The sequence below is a fragment of the Gracilinanus agilis genome, chromosome 3, assembly GCF_016433145.1.
Source record: "Gracilinanus agilis isolate LMUSP501 chromosome 3, AgileGrace, whole genome shotgun sequence".
Classification (NCBI taxonomy): domain Eukaryota; kingdom Metazoa; phylum Chordata; class Mammalia; order Didelphimorphia; family Didelphidae; genus Gracilinanus; species Gracilinanus agilis.
Genome location: NC_058132.1, coordinates 212,446,941 through 212,474,108, shown reverse-complemented (window position 1 = coordinate 212,474,108; position 27,168 = coordinate 212,446,941). Strand labels below are relative to the sequence as shown.

Below are 27,168 nucleotides of genomic sequence, written 5' to 3'. Positions count from 1 at the left end.
GATTGTATAAATAATTGTTTACTAAACAGAAGGTAGATAAGAAACAATTTCCTCAAGATCCAATTGGGCGCCCCATCATGCACCTTTCTGGTATTAAACATGCAACGGGTGAAGCCATTTATTGTGATGACATGCCTGCGCTGGAGCAAGAACTTTTCTTGGCCTTTGTAACAAGTTCAAGGGCTCATGCCAAGATTGTGTAAGTAACAGCATGATTAGAGGAAAGCAATAATAGTTTGCGTTTTCATTTAACCTCCAAAATAATGCTGCCAATGAAAGTGCCCTGCTATTTTAAGAAAAGGGCAAAAGAGACAAAGGGTAAATTATTTGCTCAGACTGTCAATGTGAGCTAAGCTCATGGTGAGACTGGACTTTAGGATTTGTCATAGATAATTTCAACATTCCTCATGAAGGATCTTGAGTTAAAGTCATAAGATCAAAGAATCTCAGAGTCGGGAGAAACATCATAGGTTGTCTATTTCATCTCTTCCCCACTTCCCCCACAGTGTAGGGATCCTTTGACATCCTTGATAGGTGCATCTGAAAGGTTTTTTTCAAAGAATTCCAATGAAGATAAAATTAACTATCTTTTGGAATATTTCTGTTAGGAACTCCTTCCTTGTTTGGGCTGAAATTTGCCTTCCTGTAATTTTCATAAATTGATTCTAAATCTGCCATTTAGTTAGTAGATCTCTAAGTTTCCTTTCATGTCTAAATATATGATTCTTTGACTTACTTTTAGTCAGCTTAACTAGTTCCTAAAGCTCATTGCTTTTATACACACACACACACACACACACACACACACACACACACACATATATATATATACATATATATTTTGTGGGGTAGAAATTAAACGGATAAAATTGAAGGTTTTCCCTCTCAACCCTCTACTCATACCCAACTTGGCCACTGTTTTGTTGTCTTTGACAAGATGGAAAAAAGTTGGTGGGACAAACGATAGAAAGGGGCATTTTCCCCAAAATGCTCTCTCTTGTCATTAGCCAGGAGCTCATTCAGGGCAATAAGGAAATAATTTGACTGCAAAATTGTTAGGTGCATCTTCCCTTTAGTACCTTATCTTTGAATGACTATATTATAAATAATTTTCATATTTCATGTATATTTCTCTGAGACAGCATTGTTATTTATTTTTTAATTTAGGTCTATTGATACATCAGAGGCCCTTAAATTACCAGGAGTAATTGATGTTCTGACAGGTAAAGATCTTCAAGATGTAAACAACTTCAAAGATTTTCTTGAGACTGAGGAAATATTGGCAACTAATGAGGTACAATGCTTTTACTGTCTGCTTTTAAATCTCCCCCCCCCAATTAACATCACTTACATTAAGAAAGCATAACTCTTTAAAATTTATTCATTGCCAAACAATTCCAACATTATTTGAATCTTTATTATGAAATTCTGTAATCAAATTGTGAATGAGACAAAATCCATTAATAATTTTTCCACATAGCTATTTAAGTGATATAAAAATAATACTTGTTTTTAAATAAAGACATGTGATCTTAGAGTTGGAAGATCTAACTTGTGGTTTGGCAGGGAGTAAATGGCAATAGGATGTGAGGGCAAAATATTAAGCACATAGAGTATGGTAAATAGTTCAACTATTTGACTACAGAGATAAAATCAAAGGGGGAAAAATGAGGCCAGAGGAGGGGGTAGGAGACTTGGAGAACAAGGAGGGATGAAGGAGATGAACATCTAGAGAGAATGAAGAACAAGTGTAGGAGGAATAAGACAAAGAAATGGATAGAAGAACAGAAGACTGTATGAGAGGAAGATCAAGATCATGGAGGTGATACTGTTTTGAATGATAATATGACCAAATTGATAACACTGTCTTCATGGGTGACTGAATTAGAGTTAAGTTGTAGGTCATGGTAATTAAAAATATATTTTCTTTTATTTGTATATTTGTACATTTGATATATGTACTGGGAGGTCAGTTATTTCTGAAGTTATTTCCAACATGTCTATTGAAGTCCTCGAGAATTAAAAAGTGTTTGGGGTAAAGAAGACAACTATGAGTCAAGTAAATTAAACTCACTGTTAAAGTGTGGAGGGGAAAATGTCTTCAGACTGTTAGATGAGTGAAAATCATCTGTACTGAGTGATCTTGGCTGCAGGTGGCAGCAAAATTCACAAGTACAGATTGAGTCAGATTAAAATGTAATTGGGGACTAAATGTTTGACAAAAGAAAAACACAATATAACGCAAATAATGTTAATTTGTGGTTTTCAAAGTCAATAGGAAACCTTTTTCTATTTGAATTTGATACTACTGAACTAGATGGATGGAATGAATCATTGAAGGAGGAGCTGCTGAGAAATGGTAACAAAAAGGCTTTCTGGAAGTTGATAGAAAAGCAGAGTGAACCTGTTCCTTCTGGCTGACTTTGTGGGAGAACATGAGAAAAGAAATATTTAGTTCTGGAGATTGTGACCAGTGAGGCAATGTCTTCCTAGGGTAGCTTTCCACCAAATAGTATATGGATAAAGAATGAGAAGTACAAGGAAAGGGAAATTTGCCAAACAAAACAAAACAGAACATGACAAGACTTTCGAAAGCCACAATAGAAATAAGAAACTGGGGAGTGCCAGATGCCTGAAGTAGATTGGACTAAGTGAAGTGTTTTGGTCATAGAAAAAGAAGGCTTTCATTTCAGCAGTTGGTGATGCTGAGTCTCTGGCATTAGGGGAAGAGTGAGTAGGAGTTTGTTAGCTATAGGATGGAGAAGCACCATAAGAAATTTAATTTAGGGTTTGACTAAATATGAGAATTCTAAAGTAATACTCTGGTGATCAATTTAAAATATTATAACTCAAGTCAAAATGAATTTTAGTAGCTTTTTTTACAAAGAGGTTGAAAGAGTGAGAAAGTAGAGAAACGTAGGAAGAGGGTAGAGAAAATGTCTAGCCTATCACACTAAACGTTGCTCCAGTGTCTGACTCAGCCCCGGCAGGGTTTGGTAGCCCTCAGCCAGAGGACCCAGTGGTGTCTTATGCAAGGGTTCCACCAAAGCAATCTCCTCCAGGAAAGGAAGGCCTCTCTGGAACTAATCTCTCCAGAAGCCAGGAAAGGAAGGCCAGCTACTCCTTCAATCAAGACGATGTCCAAAGGAGAAGATCCAGGAGCAGTCCTCCAAGAAGCAGTCCAAGAGCCAAAGTCAAGGTCCAAGTTGAAGGTGAAATCCAAAGCCACCTCCAAAAGCCAAGTCACCAGGAGAAACCCCCAGGACAGAAAGTTCAGGACTTTTTATAGTCCTTTTTTTCCATGTCACTTCCTGTCCCTTCCTCCACTTTAGGAGAACTAATTGCAGTCTTTACAATTTGCTTAGCATTGCCCAGGGGGTGATCAGTGGCCTCTGGAATTGTCACCCACTTTAGTAAGTGACTTTTGAGCTCTTTTACTTAGTGTTAAGTAGGGGTGCTTAAATTTTTGACTGATTAATTTTAAAATTGCTAATTGATAGACAAAGAAAGTTTGATTCACTCTTCACAGCACCAATTGGTGAGAGGTCCAACCTACAAGTTCTCTGATGATGAAAGGTGGTGTCAGACTGTATTCTCTGAAAAAAGAAGAGGTTAAGACTTAATTTAATTTAGATATCTGGATCAGTATTTGACTCCAAGATCTTGATGAGATTCACATTTTTTGCTAGTATCATTGCTTAATCCCAGGTGATGGTGGATGATGCACATCCGGAAGATATTTTAGACATGGACCTTGCACTTGACTCCTAGTATCTGAAGACCTATTTGTGGACCTGGTGTTAATGAAGATGCAGTAGTTTAGAAGGTAGTTTAGTACTGACTTTTAAAATAGTATTGCAAAGTCTTTTGGCCTGGGAAGATGTTAGTTCATATTCAGTATGTATAAGTACATTGCAGGAGTTCTTAGGCATCTCTGAGCACTATAGGCATTAGAGTTCTCATTGGTATCTAATTCATTGTCTATTAGGGAAAGGCCCAATTTAGCAAGCAGACTCAGCAAGAAAAGATTTTTAATAATCAGTGGAGCTTGAACTAAACCTACCTCAAATAGAAACTACCGTGATTCCCATGAGACAGTGCCAAGGTGTTTTGGCAGAGTAAGCAGAGAACTGTGGGCGCTAAGTGAATATTAACTAAAAAACAGAGTTATTTGATGTTGCCTCTGGAATGCTTGCTTTGTGGATGAAATGGAATGTGACAGTGATCAAACCAGTGAAGTGCTCTGAGGTATGAATTGTTCATTTTTACATTTCATAAGGGACAGTGACTATGTCCTTTGATTATTCTCTGCCCCAGAACCATCACAAATAGGAAGGTACACTGGAAAAAATGTTGTGATGATACTATAGTGATTTATGGAAATATCAAGGTATCATCATAAATTAGCACAAAGCTAGGCTGTATTTAGAAAAGAATCATGTCTGAGAGGTGAGAGGTAGCTGGGATGGTAAAGGGACAGGAGACCATATCATCTCGGGATCAGTGGAAGGAACTAGGGATGTTTAGTCAGGAGAATAGAGGGAGAAGGAATAGGAAGAAAATGTGAAGGAGGAGGAAAGAAGAAGAGAAAAATGTGAAGAATATGCTAAAGTAAATTTAGCTTTTCAGAAGACAGCTGAGCCAAAGTTAATAAAAAGAACAAGACAATGGCTTCTTCTCATCCACCTCATTCTATCCTTTCTGTTCCTCATCCCTCAACATGTTCTGAATAAAATAGATTTATGGGGCAGCTAAGTTACACAGTGGATAGATTGATGGGCCTGGAATCAAGAAGAGTTGAATTTAAATCTGGCCATAGATACTTAATAGCTGTGTGATCCTGGGAAACTCACTTAACCTTGTTTGCCTCAGTTTTTTCATTTGTAAGATGAGCTAGAGAAGGAAATGGCAAACCACTCCATTATTTTTGCCAAGAAAACTCCAAACAGGATCATGAAGAGTTGGACACAACTGAAACACTGAACAACAAAATACACTAAACTCTAGGCCAGAAGTTTGTCACCTAGGCTTGTAATGCACCTTTACCTGGCTAATTCAGACATATTTCTCATAAGAGATAAAAAGGTTTTGTCTTAATGACTCATTGTTGTCAGAAAGTTTGGTTATAAAAGATTGTTATTATAGAGAAAGAATAGGGGTGTGATTTAGCATATAGCTGCTGTGGTAAATTGTATTACTTCTCTAAGACATTCCTATATCCTCTTTTTTGTAGATAAGACTGGATTTAATTTAACAAGTATTTGTTAAATATTTTGTTAAGTTCAAGGCATTGTTCTAGGCCCTGGAGATTCGGAGACAAATCCAAAGCAGTCCTTACCTTCAAGAAGCTTATCTTCTATTGAGGGTGGTGATAATGATGATGGTAGTGGGTATAATAGATGCACAGTGAAATAAATTCAAGATAATATTGAGAGGGAGCACAAAGAACTGGGGCAATCAGAAAAGGGTTCCAGTAGAATATGAGGCATCTAAACTGGGTATAGAAGGAAACTTAGGGATTCTATGAAGCAAAGGTGAGGAAGAAATAGTAGCCTATACAAAGATAAGCAAATAAGAAGTGACATGTTGAATTCAAGGACTAAACAGTTTGGCTACAACATGGGGTGTTCTTGAAAGGAAATACTATAAAATAAGATTGGAAAGAGATTTGGGAGTCAGATTGTTGGATGGTTTTACATATCAGGATGAGAATTATGCATTTTATTCTCAAGAACCACTGAAGATTTTCTGAGAGAAGGTGGCTGGGATGGTAAATATCATGTCAGGATCAGTGGAAGGAACTAGGAATGTTTATCCAGGAAAATACATGTAGAGAGTTCACATTCAGAGTTGTATTCAGAATATTAATTTGGTGTCCGAGTCAAAAATAAATTGAAGAGAAAGCCTGGGAATTGGGGGACCAGTTTGCAGGCTATAGTGATAATCCAGGAGATGGGGACCTCAAGTATGTTGGGCTTCCATGGCAGGGAGTAATTCATTATTTCTTTCAATATAGCTCTCTACCCAGAAACAGAGACAGCAGATTTAGCCACAAGTCAGGTAGCACCTTTCCCCAGAGACTTCCCTTTCATTCAGACCTCAGCCCTGATCTGCTCTCAAGAAGCAGTGCCACAGGTATTCATTCCCCTTGGCCAGTGTTACCTTGCTCCAGTTCTAAAGAGTTTTTTTTTCAGGAGTTGTTGCCATTTATTTTTATATATAATATGTAGCATAACAATAATATAATGTGCCTGATTTATTATAAATATGTAATAAATTATAATAACTATGCTTATCCAAGAGAAACGAATTCTCACATTATGTCAGAAATCTATGTCTCATTCTTTTTTCCCCCTCTTTCCCCCTCCACAAGAAGGCAGGCCATATGTTATAGGTTGTACATATATTATCATATAATACATATTTCCATGTTCGTCATGTTTATGAAACAAGGCACATATTGCTTTCCCTAGATAAAAATTCATGAAGGAAAGCAAGTGAAGTATGCTTCAATCTACATTTGGACTCCAAATGCTCCGTCTACGGTGGTAGATAGCCTTTTTCTTCACAAGTTCCTTGGAATTTTGTTTGCTGAAAGAAAATTTTAGTTCTAAAGAGTTTTGAAATTTCCTTGATTCATTTTTGGACCAGCATCACTTTTCTTTTAAATGTGTTTGGTTTCCAGAAGATTCGATAATGATGGGAATGTTATTTCATTCATTCATTTCCTTTTATTCAACACATACTCAAATACCTGCTATATGAACATCCCCTCACTCAGGCCCTACTCTGATGCTCTGTTATAGCATAGAGATTATTAACCTTAGTTCTTTTTTTTAAATTTTTATTTAGAATATTTTTCCATGGTTACATGATTCATGATCCCCTCACCACTACTTTCTCCTCCCCCTCTCATAGCTGACAAGCAGTTCCACTGGGTTATACATGTATCATTGTTCAAAACCTATTTCCATGTTATTCATATTTGCAGTAGAGTGATCTTTTAATGCCAAAACCCTAATCATATCGCTATTGCACTACGTGGTCACAGATGCATTTCTGGTTCCACAGTTCTTTCTCTGGATGTGGATAGCATTCTTTCTCATAAGTTCCTCAGAATTGTCCTGGATCATTGCATTGCTGCTGGTAGAGAAGTCCATTACATTGAATTGTGCCATAATGCAACAGTCTCTGTGTACAATGTTCTTCTGGCTCTGCTCCTTTTGCTCTGCATCAATTCCTGGAGGTCATTCCAGTTCACATGGAATTCTTCCAGTTCATTATTTCTTATAGCACAATAGTATTCCATCACCAACATATACCACAATTTGTTTAGCCATTCCCCAATTGAAGGGTGCCCCCTCATTTTCTAGTTTTTTGCTACCACAAAGAGCGCAGCTATAAATATTTTTGTATGTCTTTTTCCTTATTATCTCTTTGGGGTACAAACCCAAAAGTAGCATGACTGGATCAAAGGGTAAACATTCCTTTAAAGCCCTTTGTGCATAGTTCCAAATTGCCCTCCAGAATGATTCGCAACTCCACCAGCAGTATATTAGTGTCCCAATTTTGCCACATCACCCCCAATGTTTAGCACTTTCCTTTTCAGTCATATTGGTCAATCTGCTCAGTGTGAGGTGGTACCTCAGAGTTGTTTTAATTTGAATTTCTTTAATGAGGAGGAATTTAGAACACTTTTTTCATGTGCTAATTGATAGTTTTGATTTCATCCTGTGAAAACTGCTTTTTCATGTCCCTTGACCATTTGTCAATTGAGGAATGGCTTGTTTTATTGTAGATTTGACTTAGTTCCTTATTAAATTGGTTAAACCTTTGTCAGAGAGTTTTGTTATAAAAATGTTCTCCCAGTTGTTAACCTGATTTCTTAAAGGTCCCTTTAGTGACCTTGAGCTATAGCAGATCCTTTTGTTAATAATTGTTTTCAGTTATATCTGACCCTTTGAGACTCTGGGGTCTTCTTGTCAAAGATACTGGAGTGGTTTCCATTTCCTTCTCCAGCTCATTTTATAGATGAGGAAACTGAGGCAAACAGGTTTTTCTTTTTCCTAGGATCTTGCCAAAGATCACATAGCTAGGACATATCTGAGGCTGGATTTGAACCAAGCCCAGTATTATATCCACCTAACTTCCTTGTTAGATCCTTCCAAGCCAGAAAATCTTCAAGTGTTGCCCTGGTAACAGACTGTTGTCAGAGAGCCTCATCCCCAGAAGGATGACCACCAAGGGATGAATTTATTTGTACACAGCAACACACAACCTGCTAATGCATGAAAAGTTTGCATTCAGCAATGGTATAAAAATACTCATTACCAGGAACTTGGAGATCTTCTGAAGTTTGGAAATATGTACTAGACACCAATATTTAGTGTGGGAATACATTAGAACCTGTAGTGTTGATGTGTGTACCTAACGGTGTAGCAGAAGGTGAATGTGATGTAAGAGAAGAATAAAACATGCTCCCTCCTTCCCCCCAAAAGCCTATAATTTTTATGTGTTTTTTTTAGGTCTTTAGTATGGGCCAGCCTGTGTGTGCTGTAGTTGCTGATTCAGATGTTCAGGCAAAGAAAGCAGCTCGTCTGGTGAAGATTGAGTATAATGATTTGAAACCCTTGATCCTGACTATTGAGGTGATTATCAAGATTCTTCAGTAGTTCTCTTCTAAGAAATTAGGAGACCAGGCAGCCATTGATCTTGCCAGGATTTGTATCACTGGACACAGCTGTGTCCTCATCTCCCTTTATCTCCAGTATGCTTCCACCAAACTCTGAAAGAAAAGTAAAGGAATTCTCTCCTGTGAAGTCCAGTTTCAGTTCCCATTTTTCTATTCCTCAATGTATATCTTCCCATATAGGAAAAAGGTTTAATGAGATTAAATCGTCATCTTGTAAATTTATAAGATTAATACTCGGGGGCAGCTGGGTAGCTCAGTGGAGTGAGAGTCAGGCCTAGAGACAGGAGGTCCTAGGTTCAAACCTGGCCTCAGCCACTTCCCAGCTGTGTGACCCTGGGCAGGTCACCTGACCCCCATTGCCCACCCTTACCACTCTTCCACCTATGAGACAATACACTGAAAGTACAAGGGTTTAAAAAAAAAAGATTAATACTCATTTGATAATCCTCATGTGCCTATAGACATTGTAATTAGCTGCTGACATTTCAAAATGGATTTTTTGATTCTGAAGTTATTTTGGAACTTTCCAAAGTTTATTAGATTTTTCTCTCTGAAAATTTATATGTTCTTATTATGCATTTTATTGTTTTTAATTGATTTATAAAATTAAAAAAAAACAACCTTACCTTCCATCTTAGAAACAAAACTATACATTGCTTCCAAAGCAAAAGAGCTGAAAGACTAGGCAGTGAAGATTAAGTGACTTGCCCAGGGTCACACAGCTAGGAAGTGTCTGAGGTCAGATTTGAACCCAGGAAGTCCTGTCTCTAGGCTTGCTCTCAATTTACTGAGCCATCCAGCTGCCCTCATAAATTTTTTTTAAAACGGCACTTTGAGTATTTTGAGGTTACCTAAGGAACAAGTTTATTTTAAAAACAGAGTTACTTGTCATGAGAAAAAAATCAGCTCTGTGGTGGGAAACTGGCTAAGAGGAATCTCCAAGAAAATTTGGTTCAAAACAACTGTGCATCCTGCTGCTTTCTGCCAAGAATCCTTGAATTTGTTTGAGAAGTTTCTTAAAACAACAACAAAAAAACTAATCACTTTGAAAAATCTAAAATTGATGCTTTTTGTCAGGAAGATATTCAAGTGATTATTTTGGGATTTTGAGTCCTTAGGATCAAAACATGTTTTTTAGAAGAATTAAAATAATTACTTAGACAGTAGATTTGTTTAGAATGTCATTGTATATGCTCTATCTCCTTTCCTAAAGAAACAAAAGAATATTTGAGTTTGGAAGCTTTAGGTAATTCTTTAGTACCTAATAAAGTTCTAATGAGGGTCACTGGGGATTAAATGATGAAAAAAAGAAAAACAAAAAATTCTGAGTTCCAGTCCTTTAATTGCTTCTTACTATCTGTAGGGTCTAGGGCAAGTTTTTTTAATGGTCATCATTTATATAATATTTTGAGGTTTAGAAAACACTTTACACTTTATATCTCATTTGATCCTCACAACAACATTTGTAAGATAGGAGCTATTATTATCTCCATTTTAAAGATGAAGAAACTAAGGCTAAAAAATGTCAAATATCTTTTTTAGAATCACAGAATTAGTAAATGTCTATGGCTGGATATGAACTCAAGTCTTCCTGATTCTAGATATAGCACGTTATCCATAGCACCCCTAAACTATTTTACAAATCTTAAAAGTTCTATTTAAATATGAGCTTTCCTTTTCCTTATTCTCTTCCTCCTCATTCTAGTAACAAAATATTCCCATCTCTATTATCAAGGAAAAATATTAATAAGCAATCCAGAATTGCTCTAATCACCTGGCAAAAAAATCTACCCCAAATAAAAATCCAAACTTTATAAATGTTCCCTTCAAGGGTGTGGAGTAGAATTTTTACCCCACCTCTGGAGTGGTGTTGTTAGCAATTAAATCTCTCTAAGACTGACTCAAACACAAATGGATGGATTAAAAGGGCGTTTGTAAGAGTGGAATAGCGCCCCAAACTAGATCAAAGTCTGATTTCCCTGACCATGAAGTACTTGGAAAGTATACAGCCTCCATTTGCCCTAGAAACCAGGGAACACATGATCTTGAAAAAAAATGCTCAATAGAATTATTTACAAATTAACTTTGGGAGGCAGCCTCATGAGGTGAAAAATGTTCTGAACTTGGAGTCTTTGGACTTGAGTTCTAATCCTTTAATTGCTCCTTACTACCTGTGGGGTCTAGGGCAAGTTGCTTTTTGCTGGGCCTCAATTTTCTCATCTGTAAAATGAGGAGATTGGACCAGAAGGACTCTAAAGACCCTTCCACTTAGCTCTCTGTGTGTTAGCTTATGTTTCTGTTTTTGACTCAGGAAATACTGTCCCTAGCTTAGTTAGAAAATAAATGAGGTAATTAAATAAACTTTGAAACATATCATTGTTGAATTTGGTGGGATAAAATTAAAACCATTGACCATTAAATAACATCAAAGTTGAACATGAGAATCAATTTCAGAACTTATAGTTTATACAGTATGACTCCATTTAACACTTGTCAAGAGACTAGAGATATCATCCACCTGCTATAGCTTGTATGATATAGTAATAATGATGTGCACAGCATCTATGGAAGAGTGTAGTTGTGGAAGAGGAACTCAAACTTTGTTATGATTTCTGCATTCAGAATTGGCTCAGAATCAGAAAGAAAATTTTTTTTAGTTAAGTTTACCTTTTTCCCAGTTTCCTTTGGTTTATATAAAGTTGATTAGTGAGTTAATAAATTTTATCTTTTTAGAAAACACCACATAATAATTAAAAAAAACCTCTTACCTTCTGTCTTACAATCAATACTAAATATTGGTTCTAAGGCAGAAATGTGGTAAGGGCTAGGCAGTTGTGGTTAAATGACTTACTCAGGGTCACACAGCTAGGAAGTGCATGCCGCCATATTTGAACTCAGGGACCTCCCATCTCTAGACCTCACTATCTATCCATGGAGCTATCTAACTGTCCACATGTAATATATCTTTTTTAAATTTATTAATTTATTTTTACCAAAGTTCATCATTTAGACTTAATCATTGTTATGATTATAAACTGTTTTCCTTCTGTCTTAACAATAAAGCTTCAGTGTTTAAAATTGGGAGAGCAAATCTATTCTTGGAAAATTATATCTGTGAACCTGACCTTTTTCAAGTGTACTCAGTCCTTTTTTCCTCCACCCTTTTTTAGGAGATCTCAAATTGCATCATTTGTATAGTCTCTTCAGGGAGTGTCCCTGAAGTTTCACTGTTTCTGCAGTAGGAAAAATTTGAACTTTAGGGAAAGTTCAGACAACACACAGGATTAGAAGGCTGCTAAGACTCAAACAGTAAAAACAACTAGGCTGGGTCTTGTGTAGTGTCATGTTCCTATTGGTCTATCTTGCTTTTCTTTTTTCCCCTTAAAATGTTTTTTCAATTAAGAAAATGTTATTTTCTCTCCCACTCTGCTTTCACATTTGAGAAAAAATTGTTATAATAACTTTTTTTCCTATTTTATCCTTAGGATGCTATACAGCATAACTCTTTCTATGAGCCAGAAAGAAAAATAGAATATGGAGATGTTGATGAAGCATTTAAAACTGTTGACCAAATCCTTGAAGGTAAAGCATTTTGTTTATTAAACTTGGGGAAGCAGTATTGGATAAGAGAAAGAAGGCACATAGATGACCTTACCTTCACAGCTCTGTAACTTGCTGTGTGGAGACAGCATGATATAGTGAGTGCTAAAAGTCAAAGGATAAGGAGTCAGAGGTCTTGGGTTCAAATCCAGATTCTACCACTTTACTATGCCACATTGAGCAAGTTACTTAAATGATATAAGCCTATTTGTAAAATGAAGAGGGTTAGACTAAATGACTTTAGAGGAACTTTCCAGCTTAAAAATCTATGAACTTGTAATTTTGGGCAAGTTACTTTTCAAAGTCTGTTTCCTACCTTGTAAAATGAGAAGAATAATATTTGTAGTGTTGAGCTCACAAGGTTGTTGTGAGGAATGCTCTTTTTGTATCTTTCAGTGCTATGTAAATATGATTTTCCAAGTTAGACAGAGAGTTCCTGAAGTACTTCTAATAACGAATTATTAGGCAGGTACCCCTCATATATAGAACTTTCCCAGTTGCTTGCTGGAAATCAGTTTTGGTAGCTTGAATATACTGCCCTACACGTATCAGTCTACCTGAAGCAATCAATATCCTTGTCCATCCCATCTGGTAAGATTTCTTCTACCTTTAAGAGTCTATGATTCTCTAACCACTTTTCCGTATTTTCACCTGCCAACTCTATTTTGAGAAGGATGGAATTTTTAAGGGAGTCAATAGCAATTTAGGAAATCTGAGTTTTGCTTTCAATACCTTCTGCCATTCCATTTTTCCAAGTCTTTGATTTACCCAGACTATTTGCTGACTAATCTAACTTGTAAAAGAGATCTTCTCTGCCTTTTCTTTCAAAGCAGAGTTTATTGCCATGTCATAAAAGCAGAATTTATTGCCATGACGTCTTCTACTTCAGAAGGGGATCCAGAATGGCAGCTTACTTGGTTTATAAAACCCCTCTAGTGTATTGGTTCCTTATTCATTATTTTCATAAGCCATACTGGCTATTCATCACACGAAGTGCTCCATTTCCCACATCTGAGTCTTGGCACTGGCTGTCCTCCATTCCTCCATAAGAGGGCTCTAATTCTTAACTTGGATCTTGTAGCACCCCTGGCTTTCTTTAAGACTCAGTCCAAATGCCTCTTCTGGCAGGAGTCCTTTCCTGGTCCCCCACTGGATTTCCCTTGAAGGGGTCTTTTCATCTACTTTGTACTTCTCTCATGTGTACCTGTATATATGTACCCACAGATACACACTTACATGTATGTATACATATGTGTGCATTCACATTATCTATACATATATCTATCTATCTATCTATCTATCTATCTATCTATCTATCTATCTATATCTATATCTAAATAACCAGGTACTATGTGCATACCAAGTATATAGAAGTAGAGAAAAAATGAAGTAGAAAAAAATATATATATATAAATGAGGATTGCTAAAAAAAAAAAAAACAAACAAACAAAACTCTACCCCTTTGATCCTTTTTTAAAAACTTTATTAAAGAGAAAACAACTGTAATATTCCCCAGGCTGAAATTAACTAATTCCCTCCATTACTCTGAATCTCCTCCGATTCAAAGTTCCCTCCTAGGCACAGGATTGGTCCTTATATTGACCAATCCCACGCCTGGAAGTAAGGGGTGGTCTCCCCCTAGCAGAAGATTGGTCCGTTCAGGACCTATCCCACACCAGGAAGTAAGAGGGAGGGACCCCTGGAGCATGCTGGGGAATGTAGTTTCCTTAGCCATAACACTTCAAAACTCACATGTACACATATGTAAAGAGGTATGTCATATAAATTTATAAAACAGGTGCATCATATAGACATATACATACATTTAAACAGACACATTATATATATGTGTATATACACACACACACATATATATACATATAAACAAAACAGGTACATTAAAGATACACACATGTATAAATAAGTACCTCATACATACATGCATATAAAGGGATATATAATAATAAATATAATGTATTTAAAATACCAGAAAAAACAGGTATGATATATATAGATACACTTAGAAATAGGTGTATTGTATATACATATATAAAATAGATAACATTATATATAATATATACATACATATAGTTATATTAAATATACACATATAAGCAAGCACATCATATATACATATACACACATACAAATAGATATATTATATACACAACATATAAACAGGTACGTTATGTATATACACATACAAATACATATAAAAGTACATATATACATAAAATAGGTACATTATATATACAGGTACATAAATAACATATACATATATAAAACAGGTATATTATATATACACTACACAAAGGAACAGAGAAGTACAGAGTAGATGAAGTAGAAAGTATGTGTGTGTCTATATCTTTATCTGTCTGTCTCTCCGTATATAAGTATTTTGGCTTCTCCATTTACATGTAAGTATCTACATGTCTTGAATTGTTTTAACTTTTCTTTGTATCTTTAGAGCTTTGCACAGCACCAAACTAAGCTCTTAAAATTATTGGTTGATTGAGTGATTTATGAGGGCATTCTATTGCCCTCACCTCAAGCAAGAGTCCTGGGCATTTTTAGGATTACATAGATTTTTGTACTTCTTTAGATAAACCTAACTAGGTGGAATTGCAACTTATATCCTAAATGACATCCACATAGCATAACTGAAGAGTTGCTTTACATCCAAGGTTGGCCTGTGTGACTCTGAGAAAGTCACTTAACCCTGTCTGCCTCAGTTTCCTAATTTTTAAAATCAGCTGGAAAAGGAAATGACAAAACACTCCAATATCTTTGTCAAGAAAACCCTAAATGGAGTCACGTAGAGTTGGACACGACTGAAACAACTACACAACAACAATAATGTACATGTGCAGTCAAGCAAAACATATTTCCATATTAGCCACATTACAAAGGGCAATGTTCTTAGAATACAAATTATAGTTATTTTTACTAAGTTAAAGCCTTTAAGTTGGAAGGTGCCTGTCATCCTAGGACAGCTTTAGCTAAGTGCTGAGAGATATCACCAGAAAGTTGGTTATCAGACAATGTACTGGTTTTAATTTTTTTCCCCCTATGGCTCTCATGAAGACTATTTATTCAGTACAGATTTAAAACTAGAAGAAACCTTAGCAATCATTTTGGCCAAAGCATTCATTTTAAAGTTGAGGAAATTGAGGACAAACTAAGTACAGTGACTTTCCCAAGGATGCATGTGTCAAATGGAAAAGCTGGTTTTTGAACCCAGGTCCTCAGATTCTAATACTCTATGCTCTGTTGTACTACACTCTTTCTTTTAAAGGGCTGAAGAGTTTCTGACTTTAACCAACCTTAGTGTCCATGCTGAACCATTCAGAAATATGACAGTAAACCAACTAGTATTAGCTTCCTTATCACCTGCTTTCCCATCAACAATGAGGAGCTTCCAGGGGAATCAGAGACTCAGTCCCACAAATGTGAATAATAATAATGCTCCTGGGCCTTAAAGCTGTGTAGGATCTGAGAATCTAGGACTTGGAAGGGACAATGAAGATCATTTAAGGCTGATGTCGCTGTCTGTTGACCTAATGCTTATGAAAAATGAGGTTAATGTTGGGTAGCCAGTAGAGGAGGTTTTGCCTCACCTGACATCTCAAAAACTTGTTTGTTTAAACATTTGAGTTGTTGGTTTTCCCCCTTGTTATAGGTGAGATCCACATTGGAGGTCAAGAACATTTTTACATGGAAACTCAAAGCATGCTTGTTGTTCCACGTGGAGAGGACAAAGACATGGATATCTATGTGTCAACACAAAATCCCAGATTAGTACAGGTAATGCAGAGCCCTTGTCCAAGGGACACAGTTAAGTTTAAAAATTCTCTAACTAAAAACAAAAGAAAGTAACAACAATCCTCAAGTCCCATTGTCTATTTAAAATACCCTGAATTTCACATTCTATTGTGTCACACTGAAATGAATATTGTCTTGGTTTTTGAAATGCCACACTCTATAGTATTGCTTTTTTTTGGTGGCAATCTAGAATCAGAGAATGGAGATGGTTACAGTGATATGTGCATTAAAAGGGACAAAATTAGAAGATAAAATCTATTAATATGTAATAAACCATAGAACTTTTTATATCTTGAAAAAATCTTTTGTCTTCCTTTTTCTGCAATCAATTATAAATGTGATTTGAGCACACATGATTTTGATACATTTTAAAATTCATTATGAAATCACACTTTAATCACACTGAATATTAAGTACACTGTTGACTTCTTTCATTATAGCCCATTGGCTTTCAATGAAGTTCAAATCAAATGAGTTCCAAGGCTTTCAAAATATCTTTATCTCCATCTCTTGGATATGTCTCTCAACTTTTGTGATATGTGAGATGATACTAGAACTTGCTGAAGTGTTCTATCTCTTTTTGGGTTTTCTGTAATTCCAAGACAATTTTGCTTCTTGGTATACAAATATGTTTAAGAGAATTCATACTTCCCTTGATGGGGACAAGACTTCTGGGCCCAAGGGAAATTAAAAAGAATTCCTCAAACATTTTTATTCAATCAGATATTTTATAATTTAGTGAAAATACCAAATTTTACAGGGTAACATGGATTGCTTCCGACTTGGTTTTTGCATAGCCTTGAGTGAAAAGTGGATTTTAATTGGTAAAAATTACTTTTTCTAATCTTCAGTATTCCAATACTTAACTACCCTAGTCCCAAAAGCATTTTTTGTTAAAGTAATAATTAGCTAGCCCCTAGTATTCTGCACCCTCCTCCTTTCCTCACAAACATAATTGTTCTTAGTCAAAGGAACTAAATTTTTATTTTAAAGGTTTCAGATTAATCCATATATTATTATTTACAGGACATAGTAGCTTCCATATTAAGGGTTTCATCTAACAAGATCATGTGCCATGTCAAACGAGTTGGTGGAGCATTTGGTGGAAAATCAATAAAAACTAGTATCTTGGCAGCTATTACAGCATTTGCAGCAAACAAGTAAGTAGAAATCATGTTACATTTAGCCAGAGCAAGAGTCAGCATAGTATAGTAAGAAGTGCTTTTGGAATCAGACTAATTCAGCATCTTTTAGCTATGGTCCTGAGTAAGCCACTTTACCCCTTTGAGCATTAGTTTCCTCATCTGCAAAATGTATATACTTTGTTCACTACCTCTATATCTTGATTGTTGGAAAGCAAAATGCTTCATAAATTGAAAAAAAACCTGTAATGAGAAAAAATATTCAAATAAGCCACAAATTTATTAATTTTTCCATCTTAAAGCTAAACTGCATATACTTATAAATTGTAGAAACCAACATAGTTGTAAAAAGCAAGTACAAAAATCAGAAAACATAGTGAACTCCCAATTAAGTCTTTTATTAGCCATGTCCACAAATGTTCACCTCATTATGAATTTTAGTCACCTTTTTGTCAGGAAGTGGATGGCTTTCTTCATCATCAGCCTTTGGAATCATGGTTAATTATTATATTGATCAAAGTTCTTAAGTCTTTCAAAATTGCTCATTTCTGTAATGGTGATTTTATAGTACAAATTCTGGTATTACTCATTTCATTTTGCATCTGTTTCTATAAGTTCTCCCATGTTTCTTTGACATCATTTCTTTCTTCATTTCTTACAACCCAGTAGTATCCCATTACATTCATATTCCATAATTTTGTTTAATCATTCTTCATTTGATGGTTATCCCTTAGTTTCTAATTTCTTGTTTCTATAATAATAGCAATATTAACAATAATTAAAATTTATATAGCATTTTAAGGTTTGCAAAGTTCATTACAAATTCCTCCTCATTTATCCTCACAATAGCCCAAGCCTTACTTTATAGGTGAGGAAACAGGGGCAGACAGTAGTCTTAAAATGACTTGTGTCAGGTTACACAGCTAATATGTATTTGAGACTATATTTGGACAAAGGTCTTTCCAACTTCAGGTACAGAGCTCTGTCCCATTGTGCCAAGCTAGCTTCTTCTATAAACTTTTCGGCATATGTGAATTCTTTCCTTTTTCTTTGATCTCTTGGAGGGGCAGGCCTAGTGATGCTATTTATGAATCAAAGGAATATTCGTGATTTAATAAATTTTTGGGCATAGTTCCAAATTTCTTTCCAGAATGGCTATACTAATTCACAATTCCAACAGCACATTTATGTGCCTGTTATTCTATAGCCTTATCAATGTGTAAAAAAGTCAAGAAGCAATTATTAAAGGTTTACACAGTGCTGGGCTCTATGCAAAGTATTGGAGATATAGAAAGGCAAAAATAGTCCCTGCTTTCAAGGAGGTTACTTTTCCACTGAGGAAGACAATATTCAAATAACTACACACCCTGGAAATTTATAATTGGAAATAATTTCAGAGAAAAGACACTAATAATTAGGGGACCCGAGAAAAACTTCTTTCAGAAGGTAAGATTTTAGCTGAGAATTGAAGGATACTAGGAAAACTAAGAGAGCAATGAGGAGAGAAAGAATTCCAGATATTGGGGCTAGCCAGTGAAAAGGGCACACAGTAGGGAGAAAGAATATCTTATATGAGAAACAGCATGGTGGCTCGTGTCACTGGTTGTAAAATGTTCAGAGGAATAAAGTGTAAGAAAGACATTTTTCATTTATTTGTGTTGACTTTTCCAGTGTTTTATGTGTAAAGTGGAACCTCTGAGGTGCTTTTCATTTCTCTTAATTATTAATGATTTGGAAAAATTTTTCATGGAACTAGAAAAAGCTTGTATTTTTTTCTCTTGAGAATTTTCTGCTTGCATCCTTTGACCCTTTATCAAATGATTGGTTCTTACTCTTGTAAATTTGAATCTATTCCTCATGTATCTTGGGATTGAGACCTTTTGTGGGAGAATTTTGTTGCAATGATTTCCCCCCCCCCCCGTTAACTATTGCTGTTCTAATCTTAGCTGCATTAAATTTGTTGGTATAAGTTTTTTTTTAATTTTATGAAACTAAAATTGTTTATTTTATCTTCTTTGGTCCTTTTTTACCCCTTGCTAGATCAGGAACTATTCACTTGTCCATAGACTTGACTGGTACCTTCTTCCTTGTTGCTCCAATCTGTTTATGTTGTGACCTTTGTTGTGAGGAATATTATTTAGTTGTTATGTAGGAGACTTAGCAGGAAGGGCTGGAGAATTCCACATGGAATGGGGAAGCAGAAAGTGGCTTGCTCTCTCTCTGAGAAGGACTCTATGGTGGTTGGGACAAGCTGTAACTTACCTTGGGAGACCTCAGAGCTAGGGGAGCTGTACCCTGATTACCTGGGATCTTGGAGAGTGAAGGTTGAAAGCAGAGGACATCAATCCTGCAAGATAGCACTGAGCAGGGAAATGACCTGTGATCTGGTGGACAGCTTGCAGACTTCCTCTCCCTACCTGGCTACTTTGGGTCATCAGTTCTGGAGGAGTTGGTTCCTGGCATCCTGTAACATCCCTGGAATAGTTGTGAGATCCCAAGTTCAAGACCTCTTCCCCAGGTCCTGAGCCAAGCTGTCAAAGCCTGGCAGAAGCCAGGTTGGCTAGGGATCTTACCCTTTTTGACTCCAGTCCTGGGTTGTTAGCCATAGTTAACTAACCCCCTTTCCAATCCCCTCTTATTATAATTAAACTGATTCCCTGTGTGTTTTTAGTAATTTTAGGTCCTCATTGTGTATATGTATTAATCTGAATTTATTCCAGGCTGGGTGGGGCTGAGTGACAGTTGGTCAGGCTTAACTGCCATTTCAGTCAGTGGTCTTTCCCTTGTAGTTAAACCTGGTTCCCTGACTTGTAAAGTCTCACCCATTCTCCCTTCCTGTCTTCTATCCACCTCAATGAGCCCACAAGACACCTTCCCTGGTTTTCCCCATTATACCTTTGATATCTAGGTCATGTATCCATTGGGAACTTATCTTAGTATATGGTGGAAGGGTGTTGATCAAAATCCAGTTTTTACCAGACTGCAATGCAGTTTTCCCAATAGTTTTTTTTTAATAAAATAATGAGTCTTTATTCCTTATTTGGAATCTAATTGGTTCACTGACCACTATATTACTAAGTTCATTTGCTCCAATAAGTTGTGTACCTAATCTGTTACACTGATCAACCAATTTTTAGTTAGTATCAAACCATTTTGATGATCACTGCTTTCGTTATAGTTTGAGATCAGGTACTGTTAGGCATCCTTTTCTTCCACTTAAAAAAATGATCATTTCCCTTTAAATTCTTGACCTTTTGTTCCTCCAGATAAATTTCATTACTATTTTTTTCTAATTCATTAAAGTAGTCCTTTGGTAGTTTTATCGGTATGGTACAGGTTAAGTAAATTAATTTTGGTAGTATTGTTGTTTTTATTGTATTTGCTTTACATACCCATCAATATTTTTCTAATTATTTAGGTCTTTAAAAATATTTGTAAAAATTGTTTTGAAGTTGTATTTATATATTGCTTATGTGTATCTTGGTGGCTAGATTTTATTTCCAAGAGTTTTATACATCCAATACTTCTTTTAAATGGGTTGTACATTGAATGTTTGATAGAACTGACTTTTATCTGATCCCTTTTTTCTTGTTGGAATTTTTTTATGACTTGAAACACAGAATTTTAAAGTTGTAAGGGCATTAATAAATTAATGCAATTTGCCTAGTCATTTTATAACTGAGGAAACAGAGAGACTCAGAGACATCAAGTGACTTTTTCAAAATTATCCAGACTCCTGTCTGGATATCAAATTCCTGTCATTTAACTTGAAGTCAAATGTTCTTTTCACTCTATCTGATGGCTCTAGATTTTAAATCTGTGGGATCCATATTGTTGTGAGGGGTTCAAGCTGCAGCACAGAATTCCATGGTGCCCCCCAGAACTTTAAGAGAGGGGGCAGTTAGAGGCAGTTGGAGTCCTGGGATAAAAAGGCAGGACACCTGGCTTGCAAGGTCTGAGGTCTTGCGTCTTGGGTCTTGGGTCTTGATCCTGATCTGGGGGCTGTCTCTGCAAGCTGTGTGACTCTGAGCTGAGCCATCCAGTCTCTGACAGCCAGACCTGTTTTACTTTGGTTAGACCTTTCAACAATATCACTGTTTACCTTTGTTTAGCTAGCTAGGTTTAGAAGAAGAATATTTATAGGGTTAGAGAGCAGATCAGCCATTGAAGATACATTTCCCCCTTTGGAGGGAGGGGCTGCTTTTGACATAACTGTTTAGGTAGTTTTTTCCTTACCTATCAATCCTGAATCATTTCCCCTTCCCATTCCTAGATATCATTAGACCCTAATCAATTAGGAACAGGGTTTGGATATAGATGTTTTGGGGATATACTTACAACCTCCATAAGCCAAATTCCTCTTACTGTTGTCCCTGAAGTTAATTCTAATCTCTGAGCCAGTGAGCTTTTAAGACATCAAGCTTCACCAATTCTATCCTGTGGGGAAATAATTCAGAGAAAGATATCATCATAAGGAGTTTAGCCTTTCCCCACTTACCATTTTGGCCCAGAAGTTATCAAGCCAGATTGTCTACCATTACCAAACTGTCAATTGACTTTCAACTGCTTAGTGGAATGGGAGATATGAAGGAGCACTGTCACAAGCTCCTGCCCTTCCCTTTCAGTCAAGCCTGCCTGTGTGGGTGTGTCTCTACCAAAGACCTGAGATTAGGGAGACTTGGTTGTCACAGACCCCTGTCATCTTACAGTTTCCCTAATCCTACAATAGGCAGCCTGGAGCATGATCCCTTGGTTCCAGTTTCTCAGTTGGAAGCCTTCCCTTATAGTATTCCCAGATGTGTTAGTATAAAATAAATACTTTGAATTTTTAGCTTCACTCAGAAAGTTTTGAAATCATAGATTTAATTAACTGTTACAAATATTTCCTGAATGCCTACTTTGAATCTAGCATTATGGTAGGCATAATACAAAAGGTACATATGATAAAATCCATGAAAAATATCTTAAGATCATTCTCTATATGGAAGAGTAGATATAGAAATCCCTAAGGAGATAGGAAACCTTCTAAGCATAGGCTAGTACAGTAGTAACTCTCCTATAGTCAAACAATACCAAAGCAATAAGCCTAATCAAGGATATTAAAGGGTCCTTGTACAAATTAGAGCAACAATGGATTAGGGTGGGGTGGGACATGGGGAATGAAGTGAAAGGAAATGAATTGAATAAATCCAAAATACTAATATTACTTTTTTCCCCTGATGTGTTATCTTTACTTGGTATAAGTTGACCTTTTTCTGGTTTTAGAATTGGTCGTCCAGTTCGTTGCATTTTGGAACGTGGAGAAGATATATTAATAACTGGAGGTCGTCATCCTTACCTTGGAAAGTACAAAGTAAGTAGATGAAAAAAAAGTCAAAATGACATGAAGGTTATGAGTATGTGCAAGCAAAGGTCCAGGGGCAGGAATAAGCATTGTTATAAATAAAAATTAATCTTGAGCCTTATTGCCAGATTTGTAAGTGTTTATTAGTAAAGAAAGATAAATAGATAGAGGTAGAGAAATAGATCTCAAACTTTTCTCCCTTTAGGTAGGGATAGATCTGATTCTCCTAGATGACTCAGGCTCCAGTTGCCAGAGATGGCCAGAAAAGATAAGAGCAGAGGGAGAAGCTGCAGAGACCATTCCTTCAAGGTGGGAAGCAAAAAAAAAAAAAAAAAAAAAAAAAAAAAAAAAAAAAAAAAGACCACTCTCCTTCCAGAGCTTGCTTTTAAACTAAACATGGTCCTCCCTCCATGGCCACCTTGCACTGGCTCTGCCAGGCTGACAAAGGATATCCATATTGACAGGGAACCTAGGCATCCAGCTGTGAGACTCTGTGACTCCCATGTCCTGGCAAATCTCCTAAATAAATGATTTCACACAATTATGGGATGAATATTGGAGGAAATGATGAAACTAGCTTGACTAGAATACTGGGTGTTTGGTGAGTAGTTGTGAGAAGTAAAGCGGAACATTGGTAAAGTGAATCCAGATTGTATAAAGTTTTGGATATATAACACAAGAAGTTTGAACCAGGCCAGGGGTCCTAACCATTTTTGTATCATTGACCCTTTTTGTGGTCTGGTAAAATCAATGGACGCTTTTTCTCAGGATAATATTTTTAACTGTATAAAACAGAGATAAATTTATAAAAATATATTTTAAAAAAGAAAGTTCACCCAAGTTTAGAACCATTTGTGCTTAGAAAATTGAGAGAAATTGTGGCTTCTTGAGCAGGAGCTTAGTGTAATGAAAATACTCCTTAAGTAATATAATAGCACAGGAACATATTATGGGATGAATCTGGGATGAAATGAGAGAATCTATAGTGAGGGAGACCATTATAAAGTTATTGCAGTAATTCAGGCATGTGGGAGGGATCTGTGCAGTGATGTTGGTACTGGAAATAGAGAAGAACCCAAGAGATATAATGGGAATTTTAATGTAACAAACAAACCAACAAATTTTTAAAAGATATCATGAAGGAAGAATCAATAAGACCTGGTGATGGATTGGATATAGTAGATGAGGAGGGAAAGAAATAGAATATGACTTTAAGCATAGGAGCATGATAATGTTATTAGCCAAAAAGGAGCATATTGAAAGGAGGGTGAGTTTGATTTGAGAAATATTTAGTGTGATGGACCATCCAAGTGGAAATATGCAGAAAGCAATAGGAATGTTATGTTGAGGTGAATGTCTAGATTGGGAATTGTCTAGATTTTGGAGTCATGAGCCCAGAAGTGATAGGTAAAATTATGAAAATTTGTTAGTGCTCTGAAGAAGAATCAGAAAATCAGAGAGTAATGAGCCTTTAGAGATATTCACATGTAAGGAAGAGCAATAAGTGAAAGAGAAACAGGAATGGTCAAAGTGGAGAAACAGTATGTTGTAGTATTTTGGAAACCAAGGGAATTAATAAAGATTCAATAGTGTCAGGTATTACAAAGAAATGAGAAAACAAATACTATGAAAAAACCCACTAGATTAATAAGGTTCGAGGTCATACTGATGGCCTTTTGAGAAAACAATTTCAATAGAATAGGTTGGGCAATAGCCAGATTGTAAGTGGCTACAAAAAGAATTGGTGATAGACCATTTGTTGAAGAAATCTGCCACAAAGGAAAAAATCTGGGTTAACTACAGGTTTTTAAGATGGGAAAGGAAGAATGTGTTAGGGATAGAAAGAACTGGAGGAAAGTAAGAGAATGAAAATATTCTAGAGGGAAAGGAATCAAAGATGAAAACAATTTTTCAAGAGGGACTTGGAGCACAAATAGAGGGGAAATCTTTTAGATCTGTAATATCCATAGCTACACGATTCATTATACACAAGTATTTGCATTTTGTCTTATATCTTTATGTACTATTGTCCACTGCCATGAATTATTGTTAGAGGTCAGGTGATAGTAGGGGGGAAAAAGGAACATTCTACTTTCAAAGATTAAGTGTAGATAGACTCTAGGCACATGCAAGAGAAGGATAACGTGTTTTGCCTTTCGATGTGGCTAATTAAAATGTAAAGGAACTATTTTTCAGTCTCTAAAGAAATGATTCTATTCTTTAGGTAGGATTCATGAATGATGGTAGAATCATGGCCCTCGATGTTGTACATTATGCTAATGGTGGCTTCATGTTGGATGAATCTGTATTTGTAAGTATTAGTGAAAAAGCATATATTCTATTACTTAAAATATGGAATTACAAAAATAAATGTCATTTATAAATATATTATTAATATCAATAACTCATAATTTATAATTTTATGACATATTTTATAATATAATATATATAGCAAATATATGATGTAACACAAGGTAAAATATAATAAATATGAATATTTAATAAATATAAAGAAAGAGACTATTGCTTTTAGTGATATGGCAGGGATAGGGTCTACCTGAGATTTTATTGGTATAAGAAACTCTCAAATGAGATAACTTTCTTTACCAAAGCAGTTGGCACTTTCTCTGCAAATTATAGCTTTAGAAAGATGTCTGGAGCACTTAAAAGTTAAATGATTTCTTAGGGTCATGCAATCAACAAGTATAAGAGGAAAGTCTTCAGTGCTGATCTTCTGGAGTAGAAGCCAACTTTCTCTCTATTACACAGACTTACAGCAACCTCTATAATAACGGAAATGCATATTCTTTATTTAAGGAAAGTGTTAGCAGAGAGACAACATGAGGTAGTAGAAAGACCACTGAATATGAATCAGAAGACTTAGATTAGGTTCCCAAGTTTGCTTCACTGTGCAAGTTACATGATCTAAAGCAGGTTACTTCTCTCTAAACCTATTTCCTCATCTGTAAAATGGGGATAATAATACTTTCAGTACCCACTTAACATGGCTTTTTAAAGCATCAAATGAAGTAACATATGTAAATGCTTTTATAATAATAAAGCACAATAAATATAGTTCTTGACTGATTGATTGCATTCTAGTGAAATTAGGTTTTTGAAATATTTTTCGCCACCTGATTTCTGACATTGATGATACAGCTTCTGAATATGTCTCAGATCCATACATTTCTTCCTTAAAAATCTACCTTTGATACCTATCATGGGACTACTTTTTGTCACAAGTATGGAAGAATAGAAAGAGGGAGTGGGAAAGACAAGGGTTTTTAATAACATCAGGGATTTCTTGCATTCTAGTGCCTAGCACAGTGGTCAAAATATAGGCAACTTAACACATGGACACATTTTAAGTAGGCATTTAAAAAAATACTCTTTGATGATTTGTCTGATTGATTCCTCCAGGTAGTAGAGTTAGGCATCCTAAAGTTGGATAATGCCTACAAGATCCCAAACCTACGGTGCCGAGGTCTTGCTTGCAAAACGAATCTGCCTTCCAACACTGCTTTCCGTGGATTTGGCTATCCCCAAGCAGCACTGATTACAGAATCGTGTATAACAAAAGTCGCTGCCCAAAGTGGTTTGCCCCCAGAGAAGGTAACCAAATTTCTCTATAACAGAAAACACATAAAATATTAGAAAAGAAAAAAATCCTGAAGAATATATAGCTTAACTACTTTGTTTTATAGAGGAAGAAACTAAGACCCAGAAAGAGAAAAGTCCTTGCGGTAGGCATGAGTCTATTGCACCCTTTTGACCACATTCTTTTCTTCCATCTATATATAAACCCAAACTTAACTGGCTAATGATCCCTACTGGATGCTAGTCAGAACCAGCTCCCCATTCTCCAGATCCTCTAACATTTGGGTTAGCCTGCAGGAAGCGACTTAAAGTTTTCCCTGTTCTGCTTCCTGACAAAAGCATTCAGTCTTTCTTTAAAGTGGGTTAGTTGTAAGCATGCCAGGGAAAGGATCTAATAACACCAAAAGGGGAAATTACAGATTGACAGAGATCTTATCAGTTGTGGTCTTTCAGGCACAAGGAACTAGATCTACTTCTTCACTGTTCTTGATTTTCCCTGGCTGACAACTTACTTCTGCCAGGTCTGTTCCTGAGAGTCGGTTTAATCCTGCCTGAGTTTGGGGTTAGATCAGTTCTTGGTTTGTGTCTAATAGAACCAGACAAGTAAAACTGTATGGTTGAAACCCTACCTTTGATGTTTATTGCTTTCTGATGTTTAGTTTCCTTGTCCCCTTGTCCTAATACACAGCTCTGTATGACCTTGTGTAAGTCTTTTAACTTCTTTAGGACTAATTTCCTTACTTGTAAAGTGAAGAAGCCCCTTCCAACTCAATATCCTATAAGCTTAGGGTTAGAAAAATGCTGTTGGCTAGAATAATATAGGAAGACCTCTCACATGGAAGATATAAAACTTCGTCCTTAAAACTTGTGTGTATGTGTGTGTGGAGAGAGAGAGAGAGAGAGAGAGAGAGAGAGAGAGAGAGAGAGAGAGAGAGAGAGAGAGAGAGAGAGAGAGAGAGAGAGAGAGAGAA

General features: G+C 36.1%; 1 protein-coding gene across 1 annotated transcript in view; it reads left to right on the top strand.

Annotated features, from left to right (window-relative positions):
• Nucleotides 1-27,168, top strand: part of LOC123242136 (aldehyde oxidase-like) — a 104,795-nt gene that overhangs the window by 39,508 nt on the left and 38,119 nt on the right. The window contains exons 17-25 of the mRNA XM_044669665.1: nucleotides 30-199; nucleotides 1,168-1,294; nucleotides 8,526-8,648; nucleotides 12,178-12,274; nucleotides 15,972-16,096; nucleotides 17,141-17,274; nucleotides 22,522-22,609; nucleotides 24,825-24,915; nucleotides 26,025-26,212. Of these exons, the coding sequence (XP_044525600.1) occupies nucleotides 30-199; nucleotides 1,168-1,294; nucleotides 8,526-8,648; nucleotides 12,178-12,274; nucleotides 15,972-16,096; nucleotides 17,141-17,274; nucleotides 22,522-22,609; nucleotides 24,825-24,915; nucleotides 26,025-26,212 (1,143 nt within the window). The remainder of the gene's footprint in view (nucleotides 1-29; nucleotides 200-1,167; nucleotides 1,295-8,525; nucleotides 8,649-12,177; nucleotides 12,275-15,971; nucleotides 16,097-17,140; nucleotides 17,275-22,521; nucleotides 22,610-24,824; nucleotides 24,916-26,024; nucleotides 26,213-27,168) is intronic.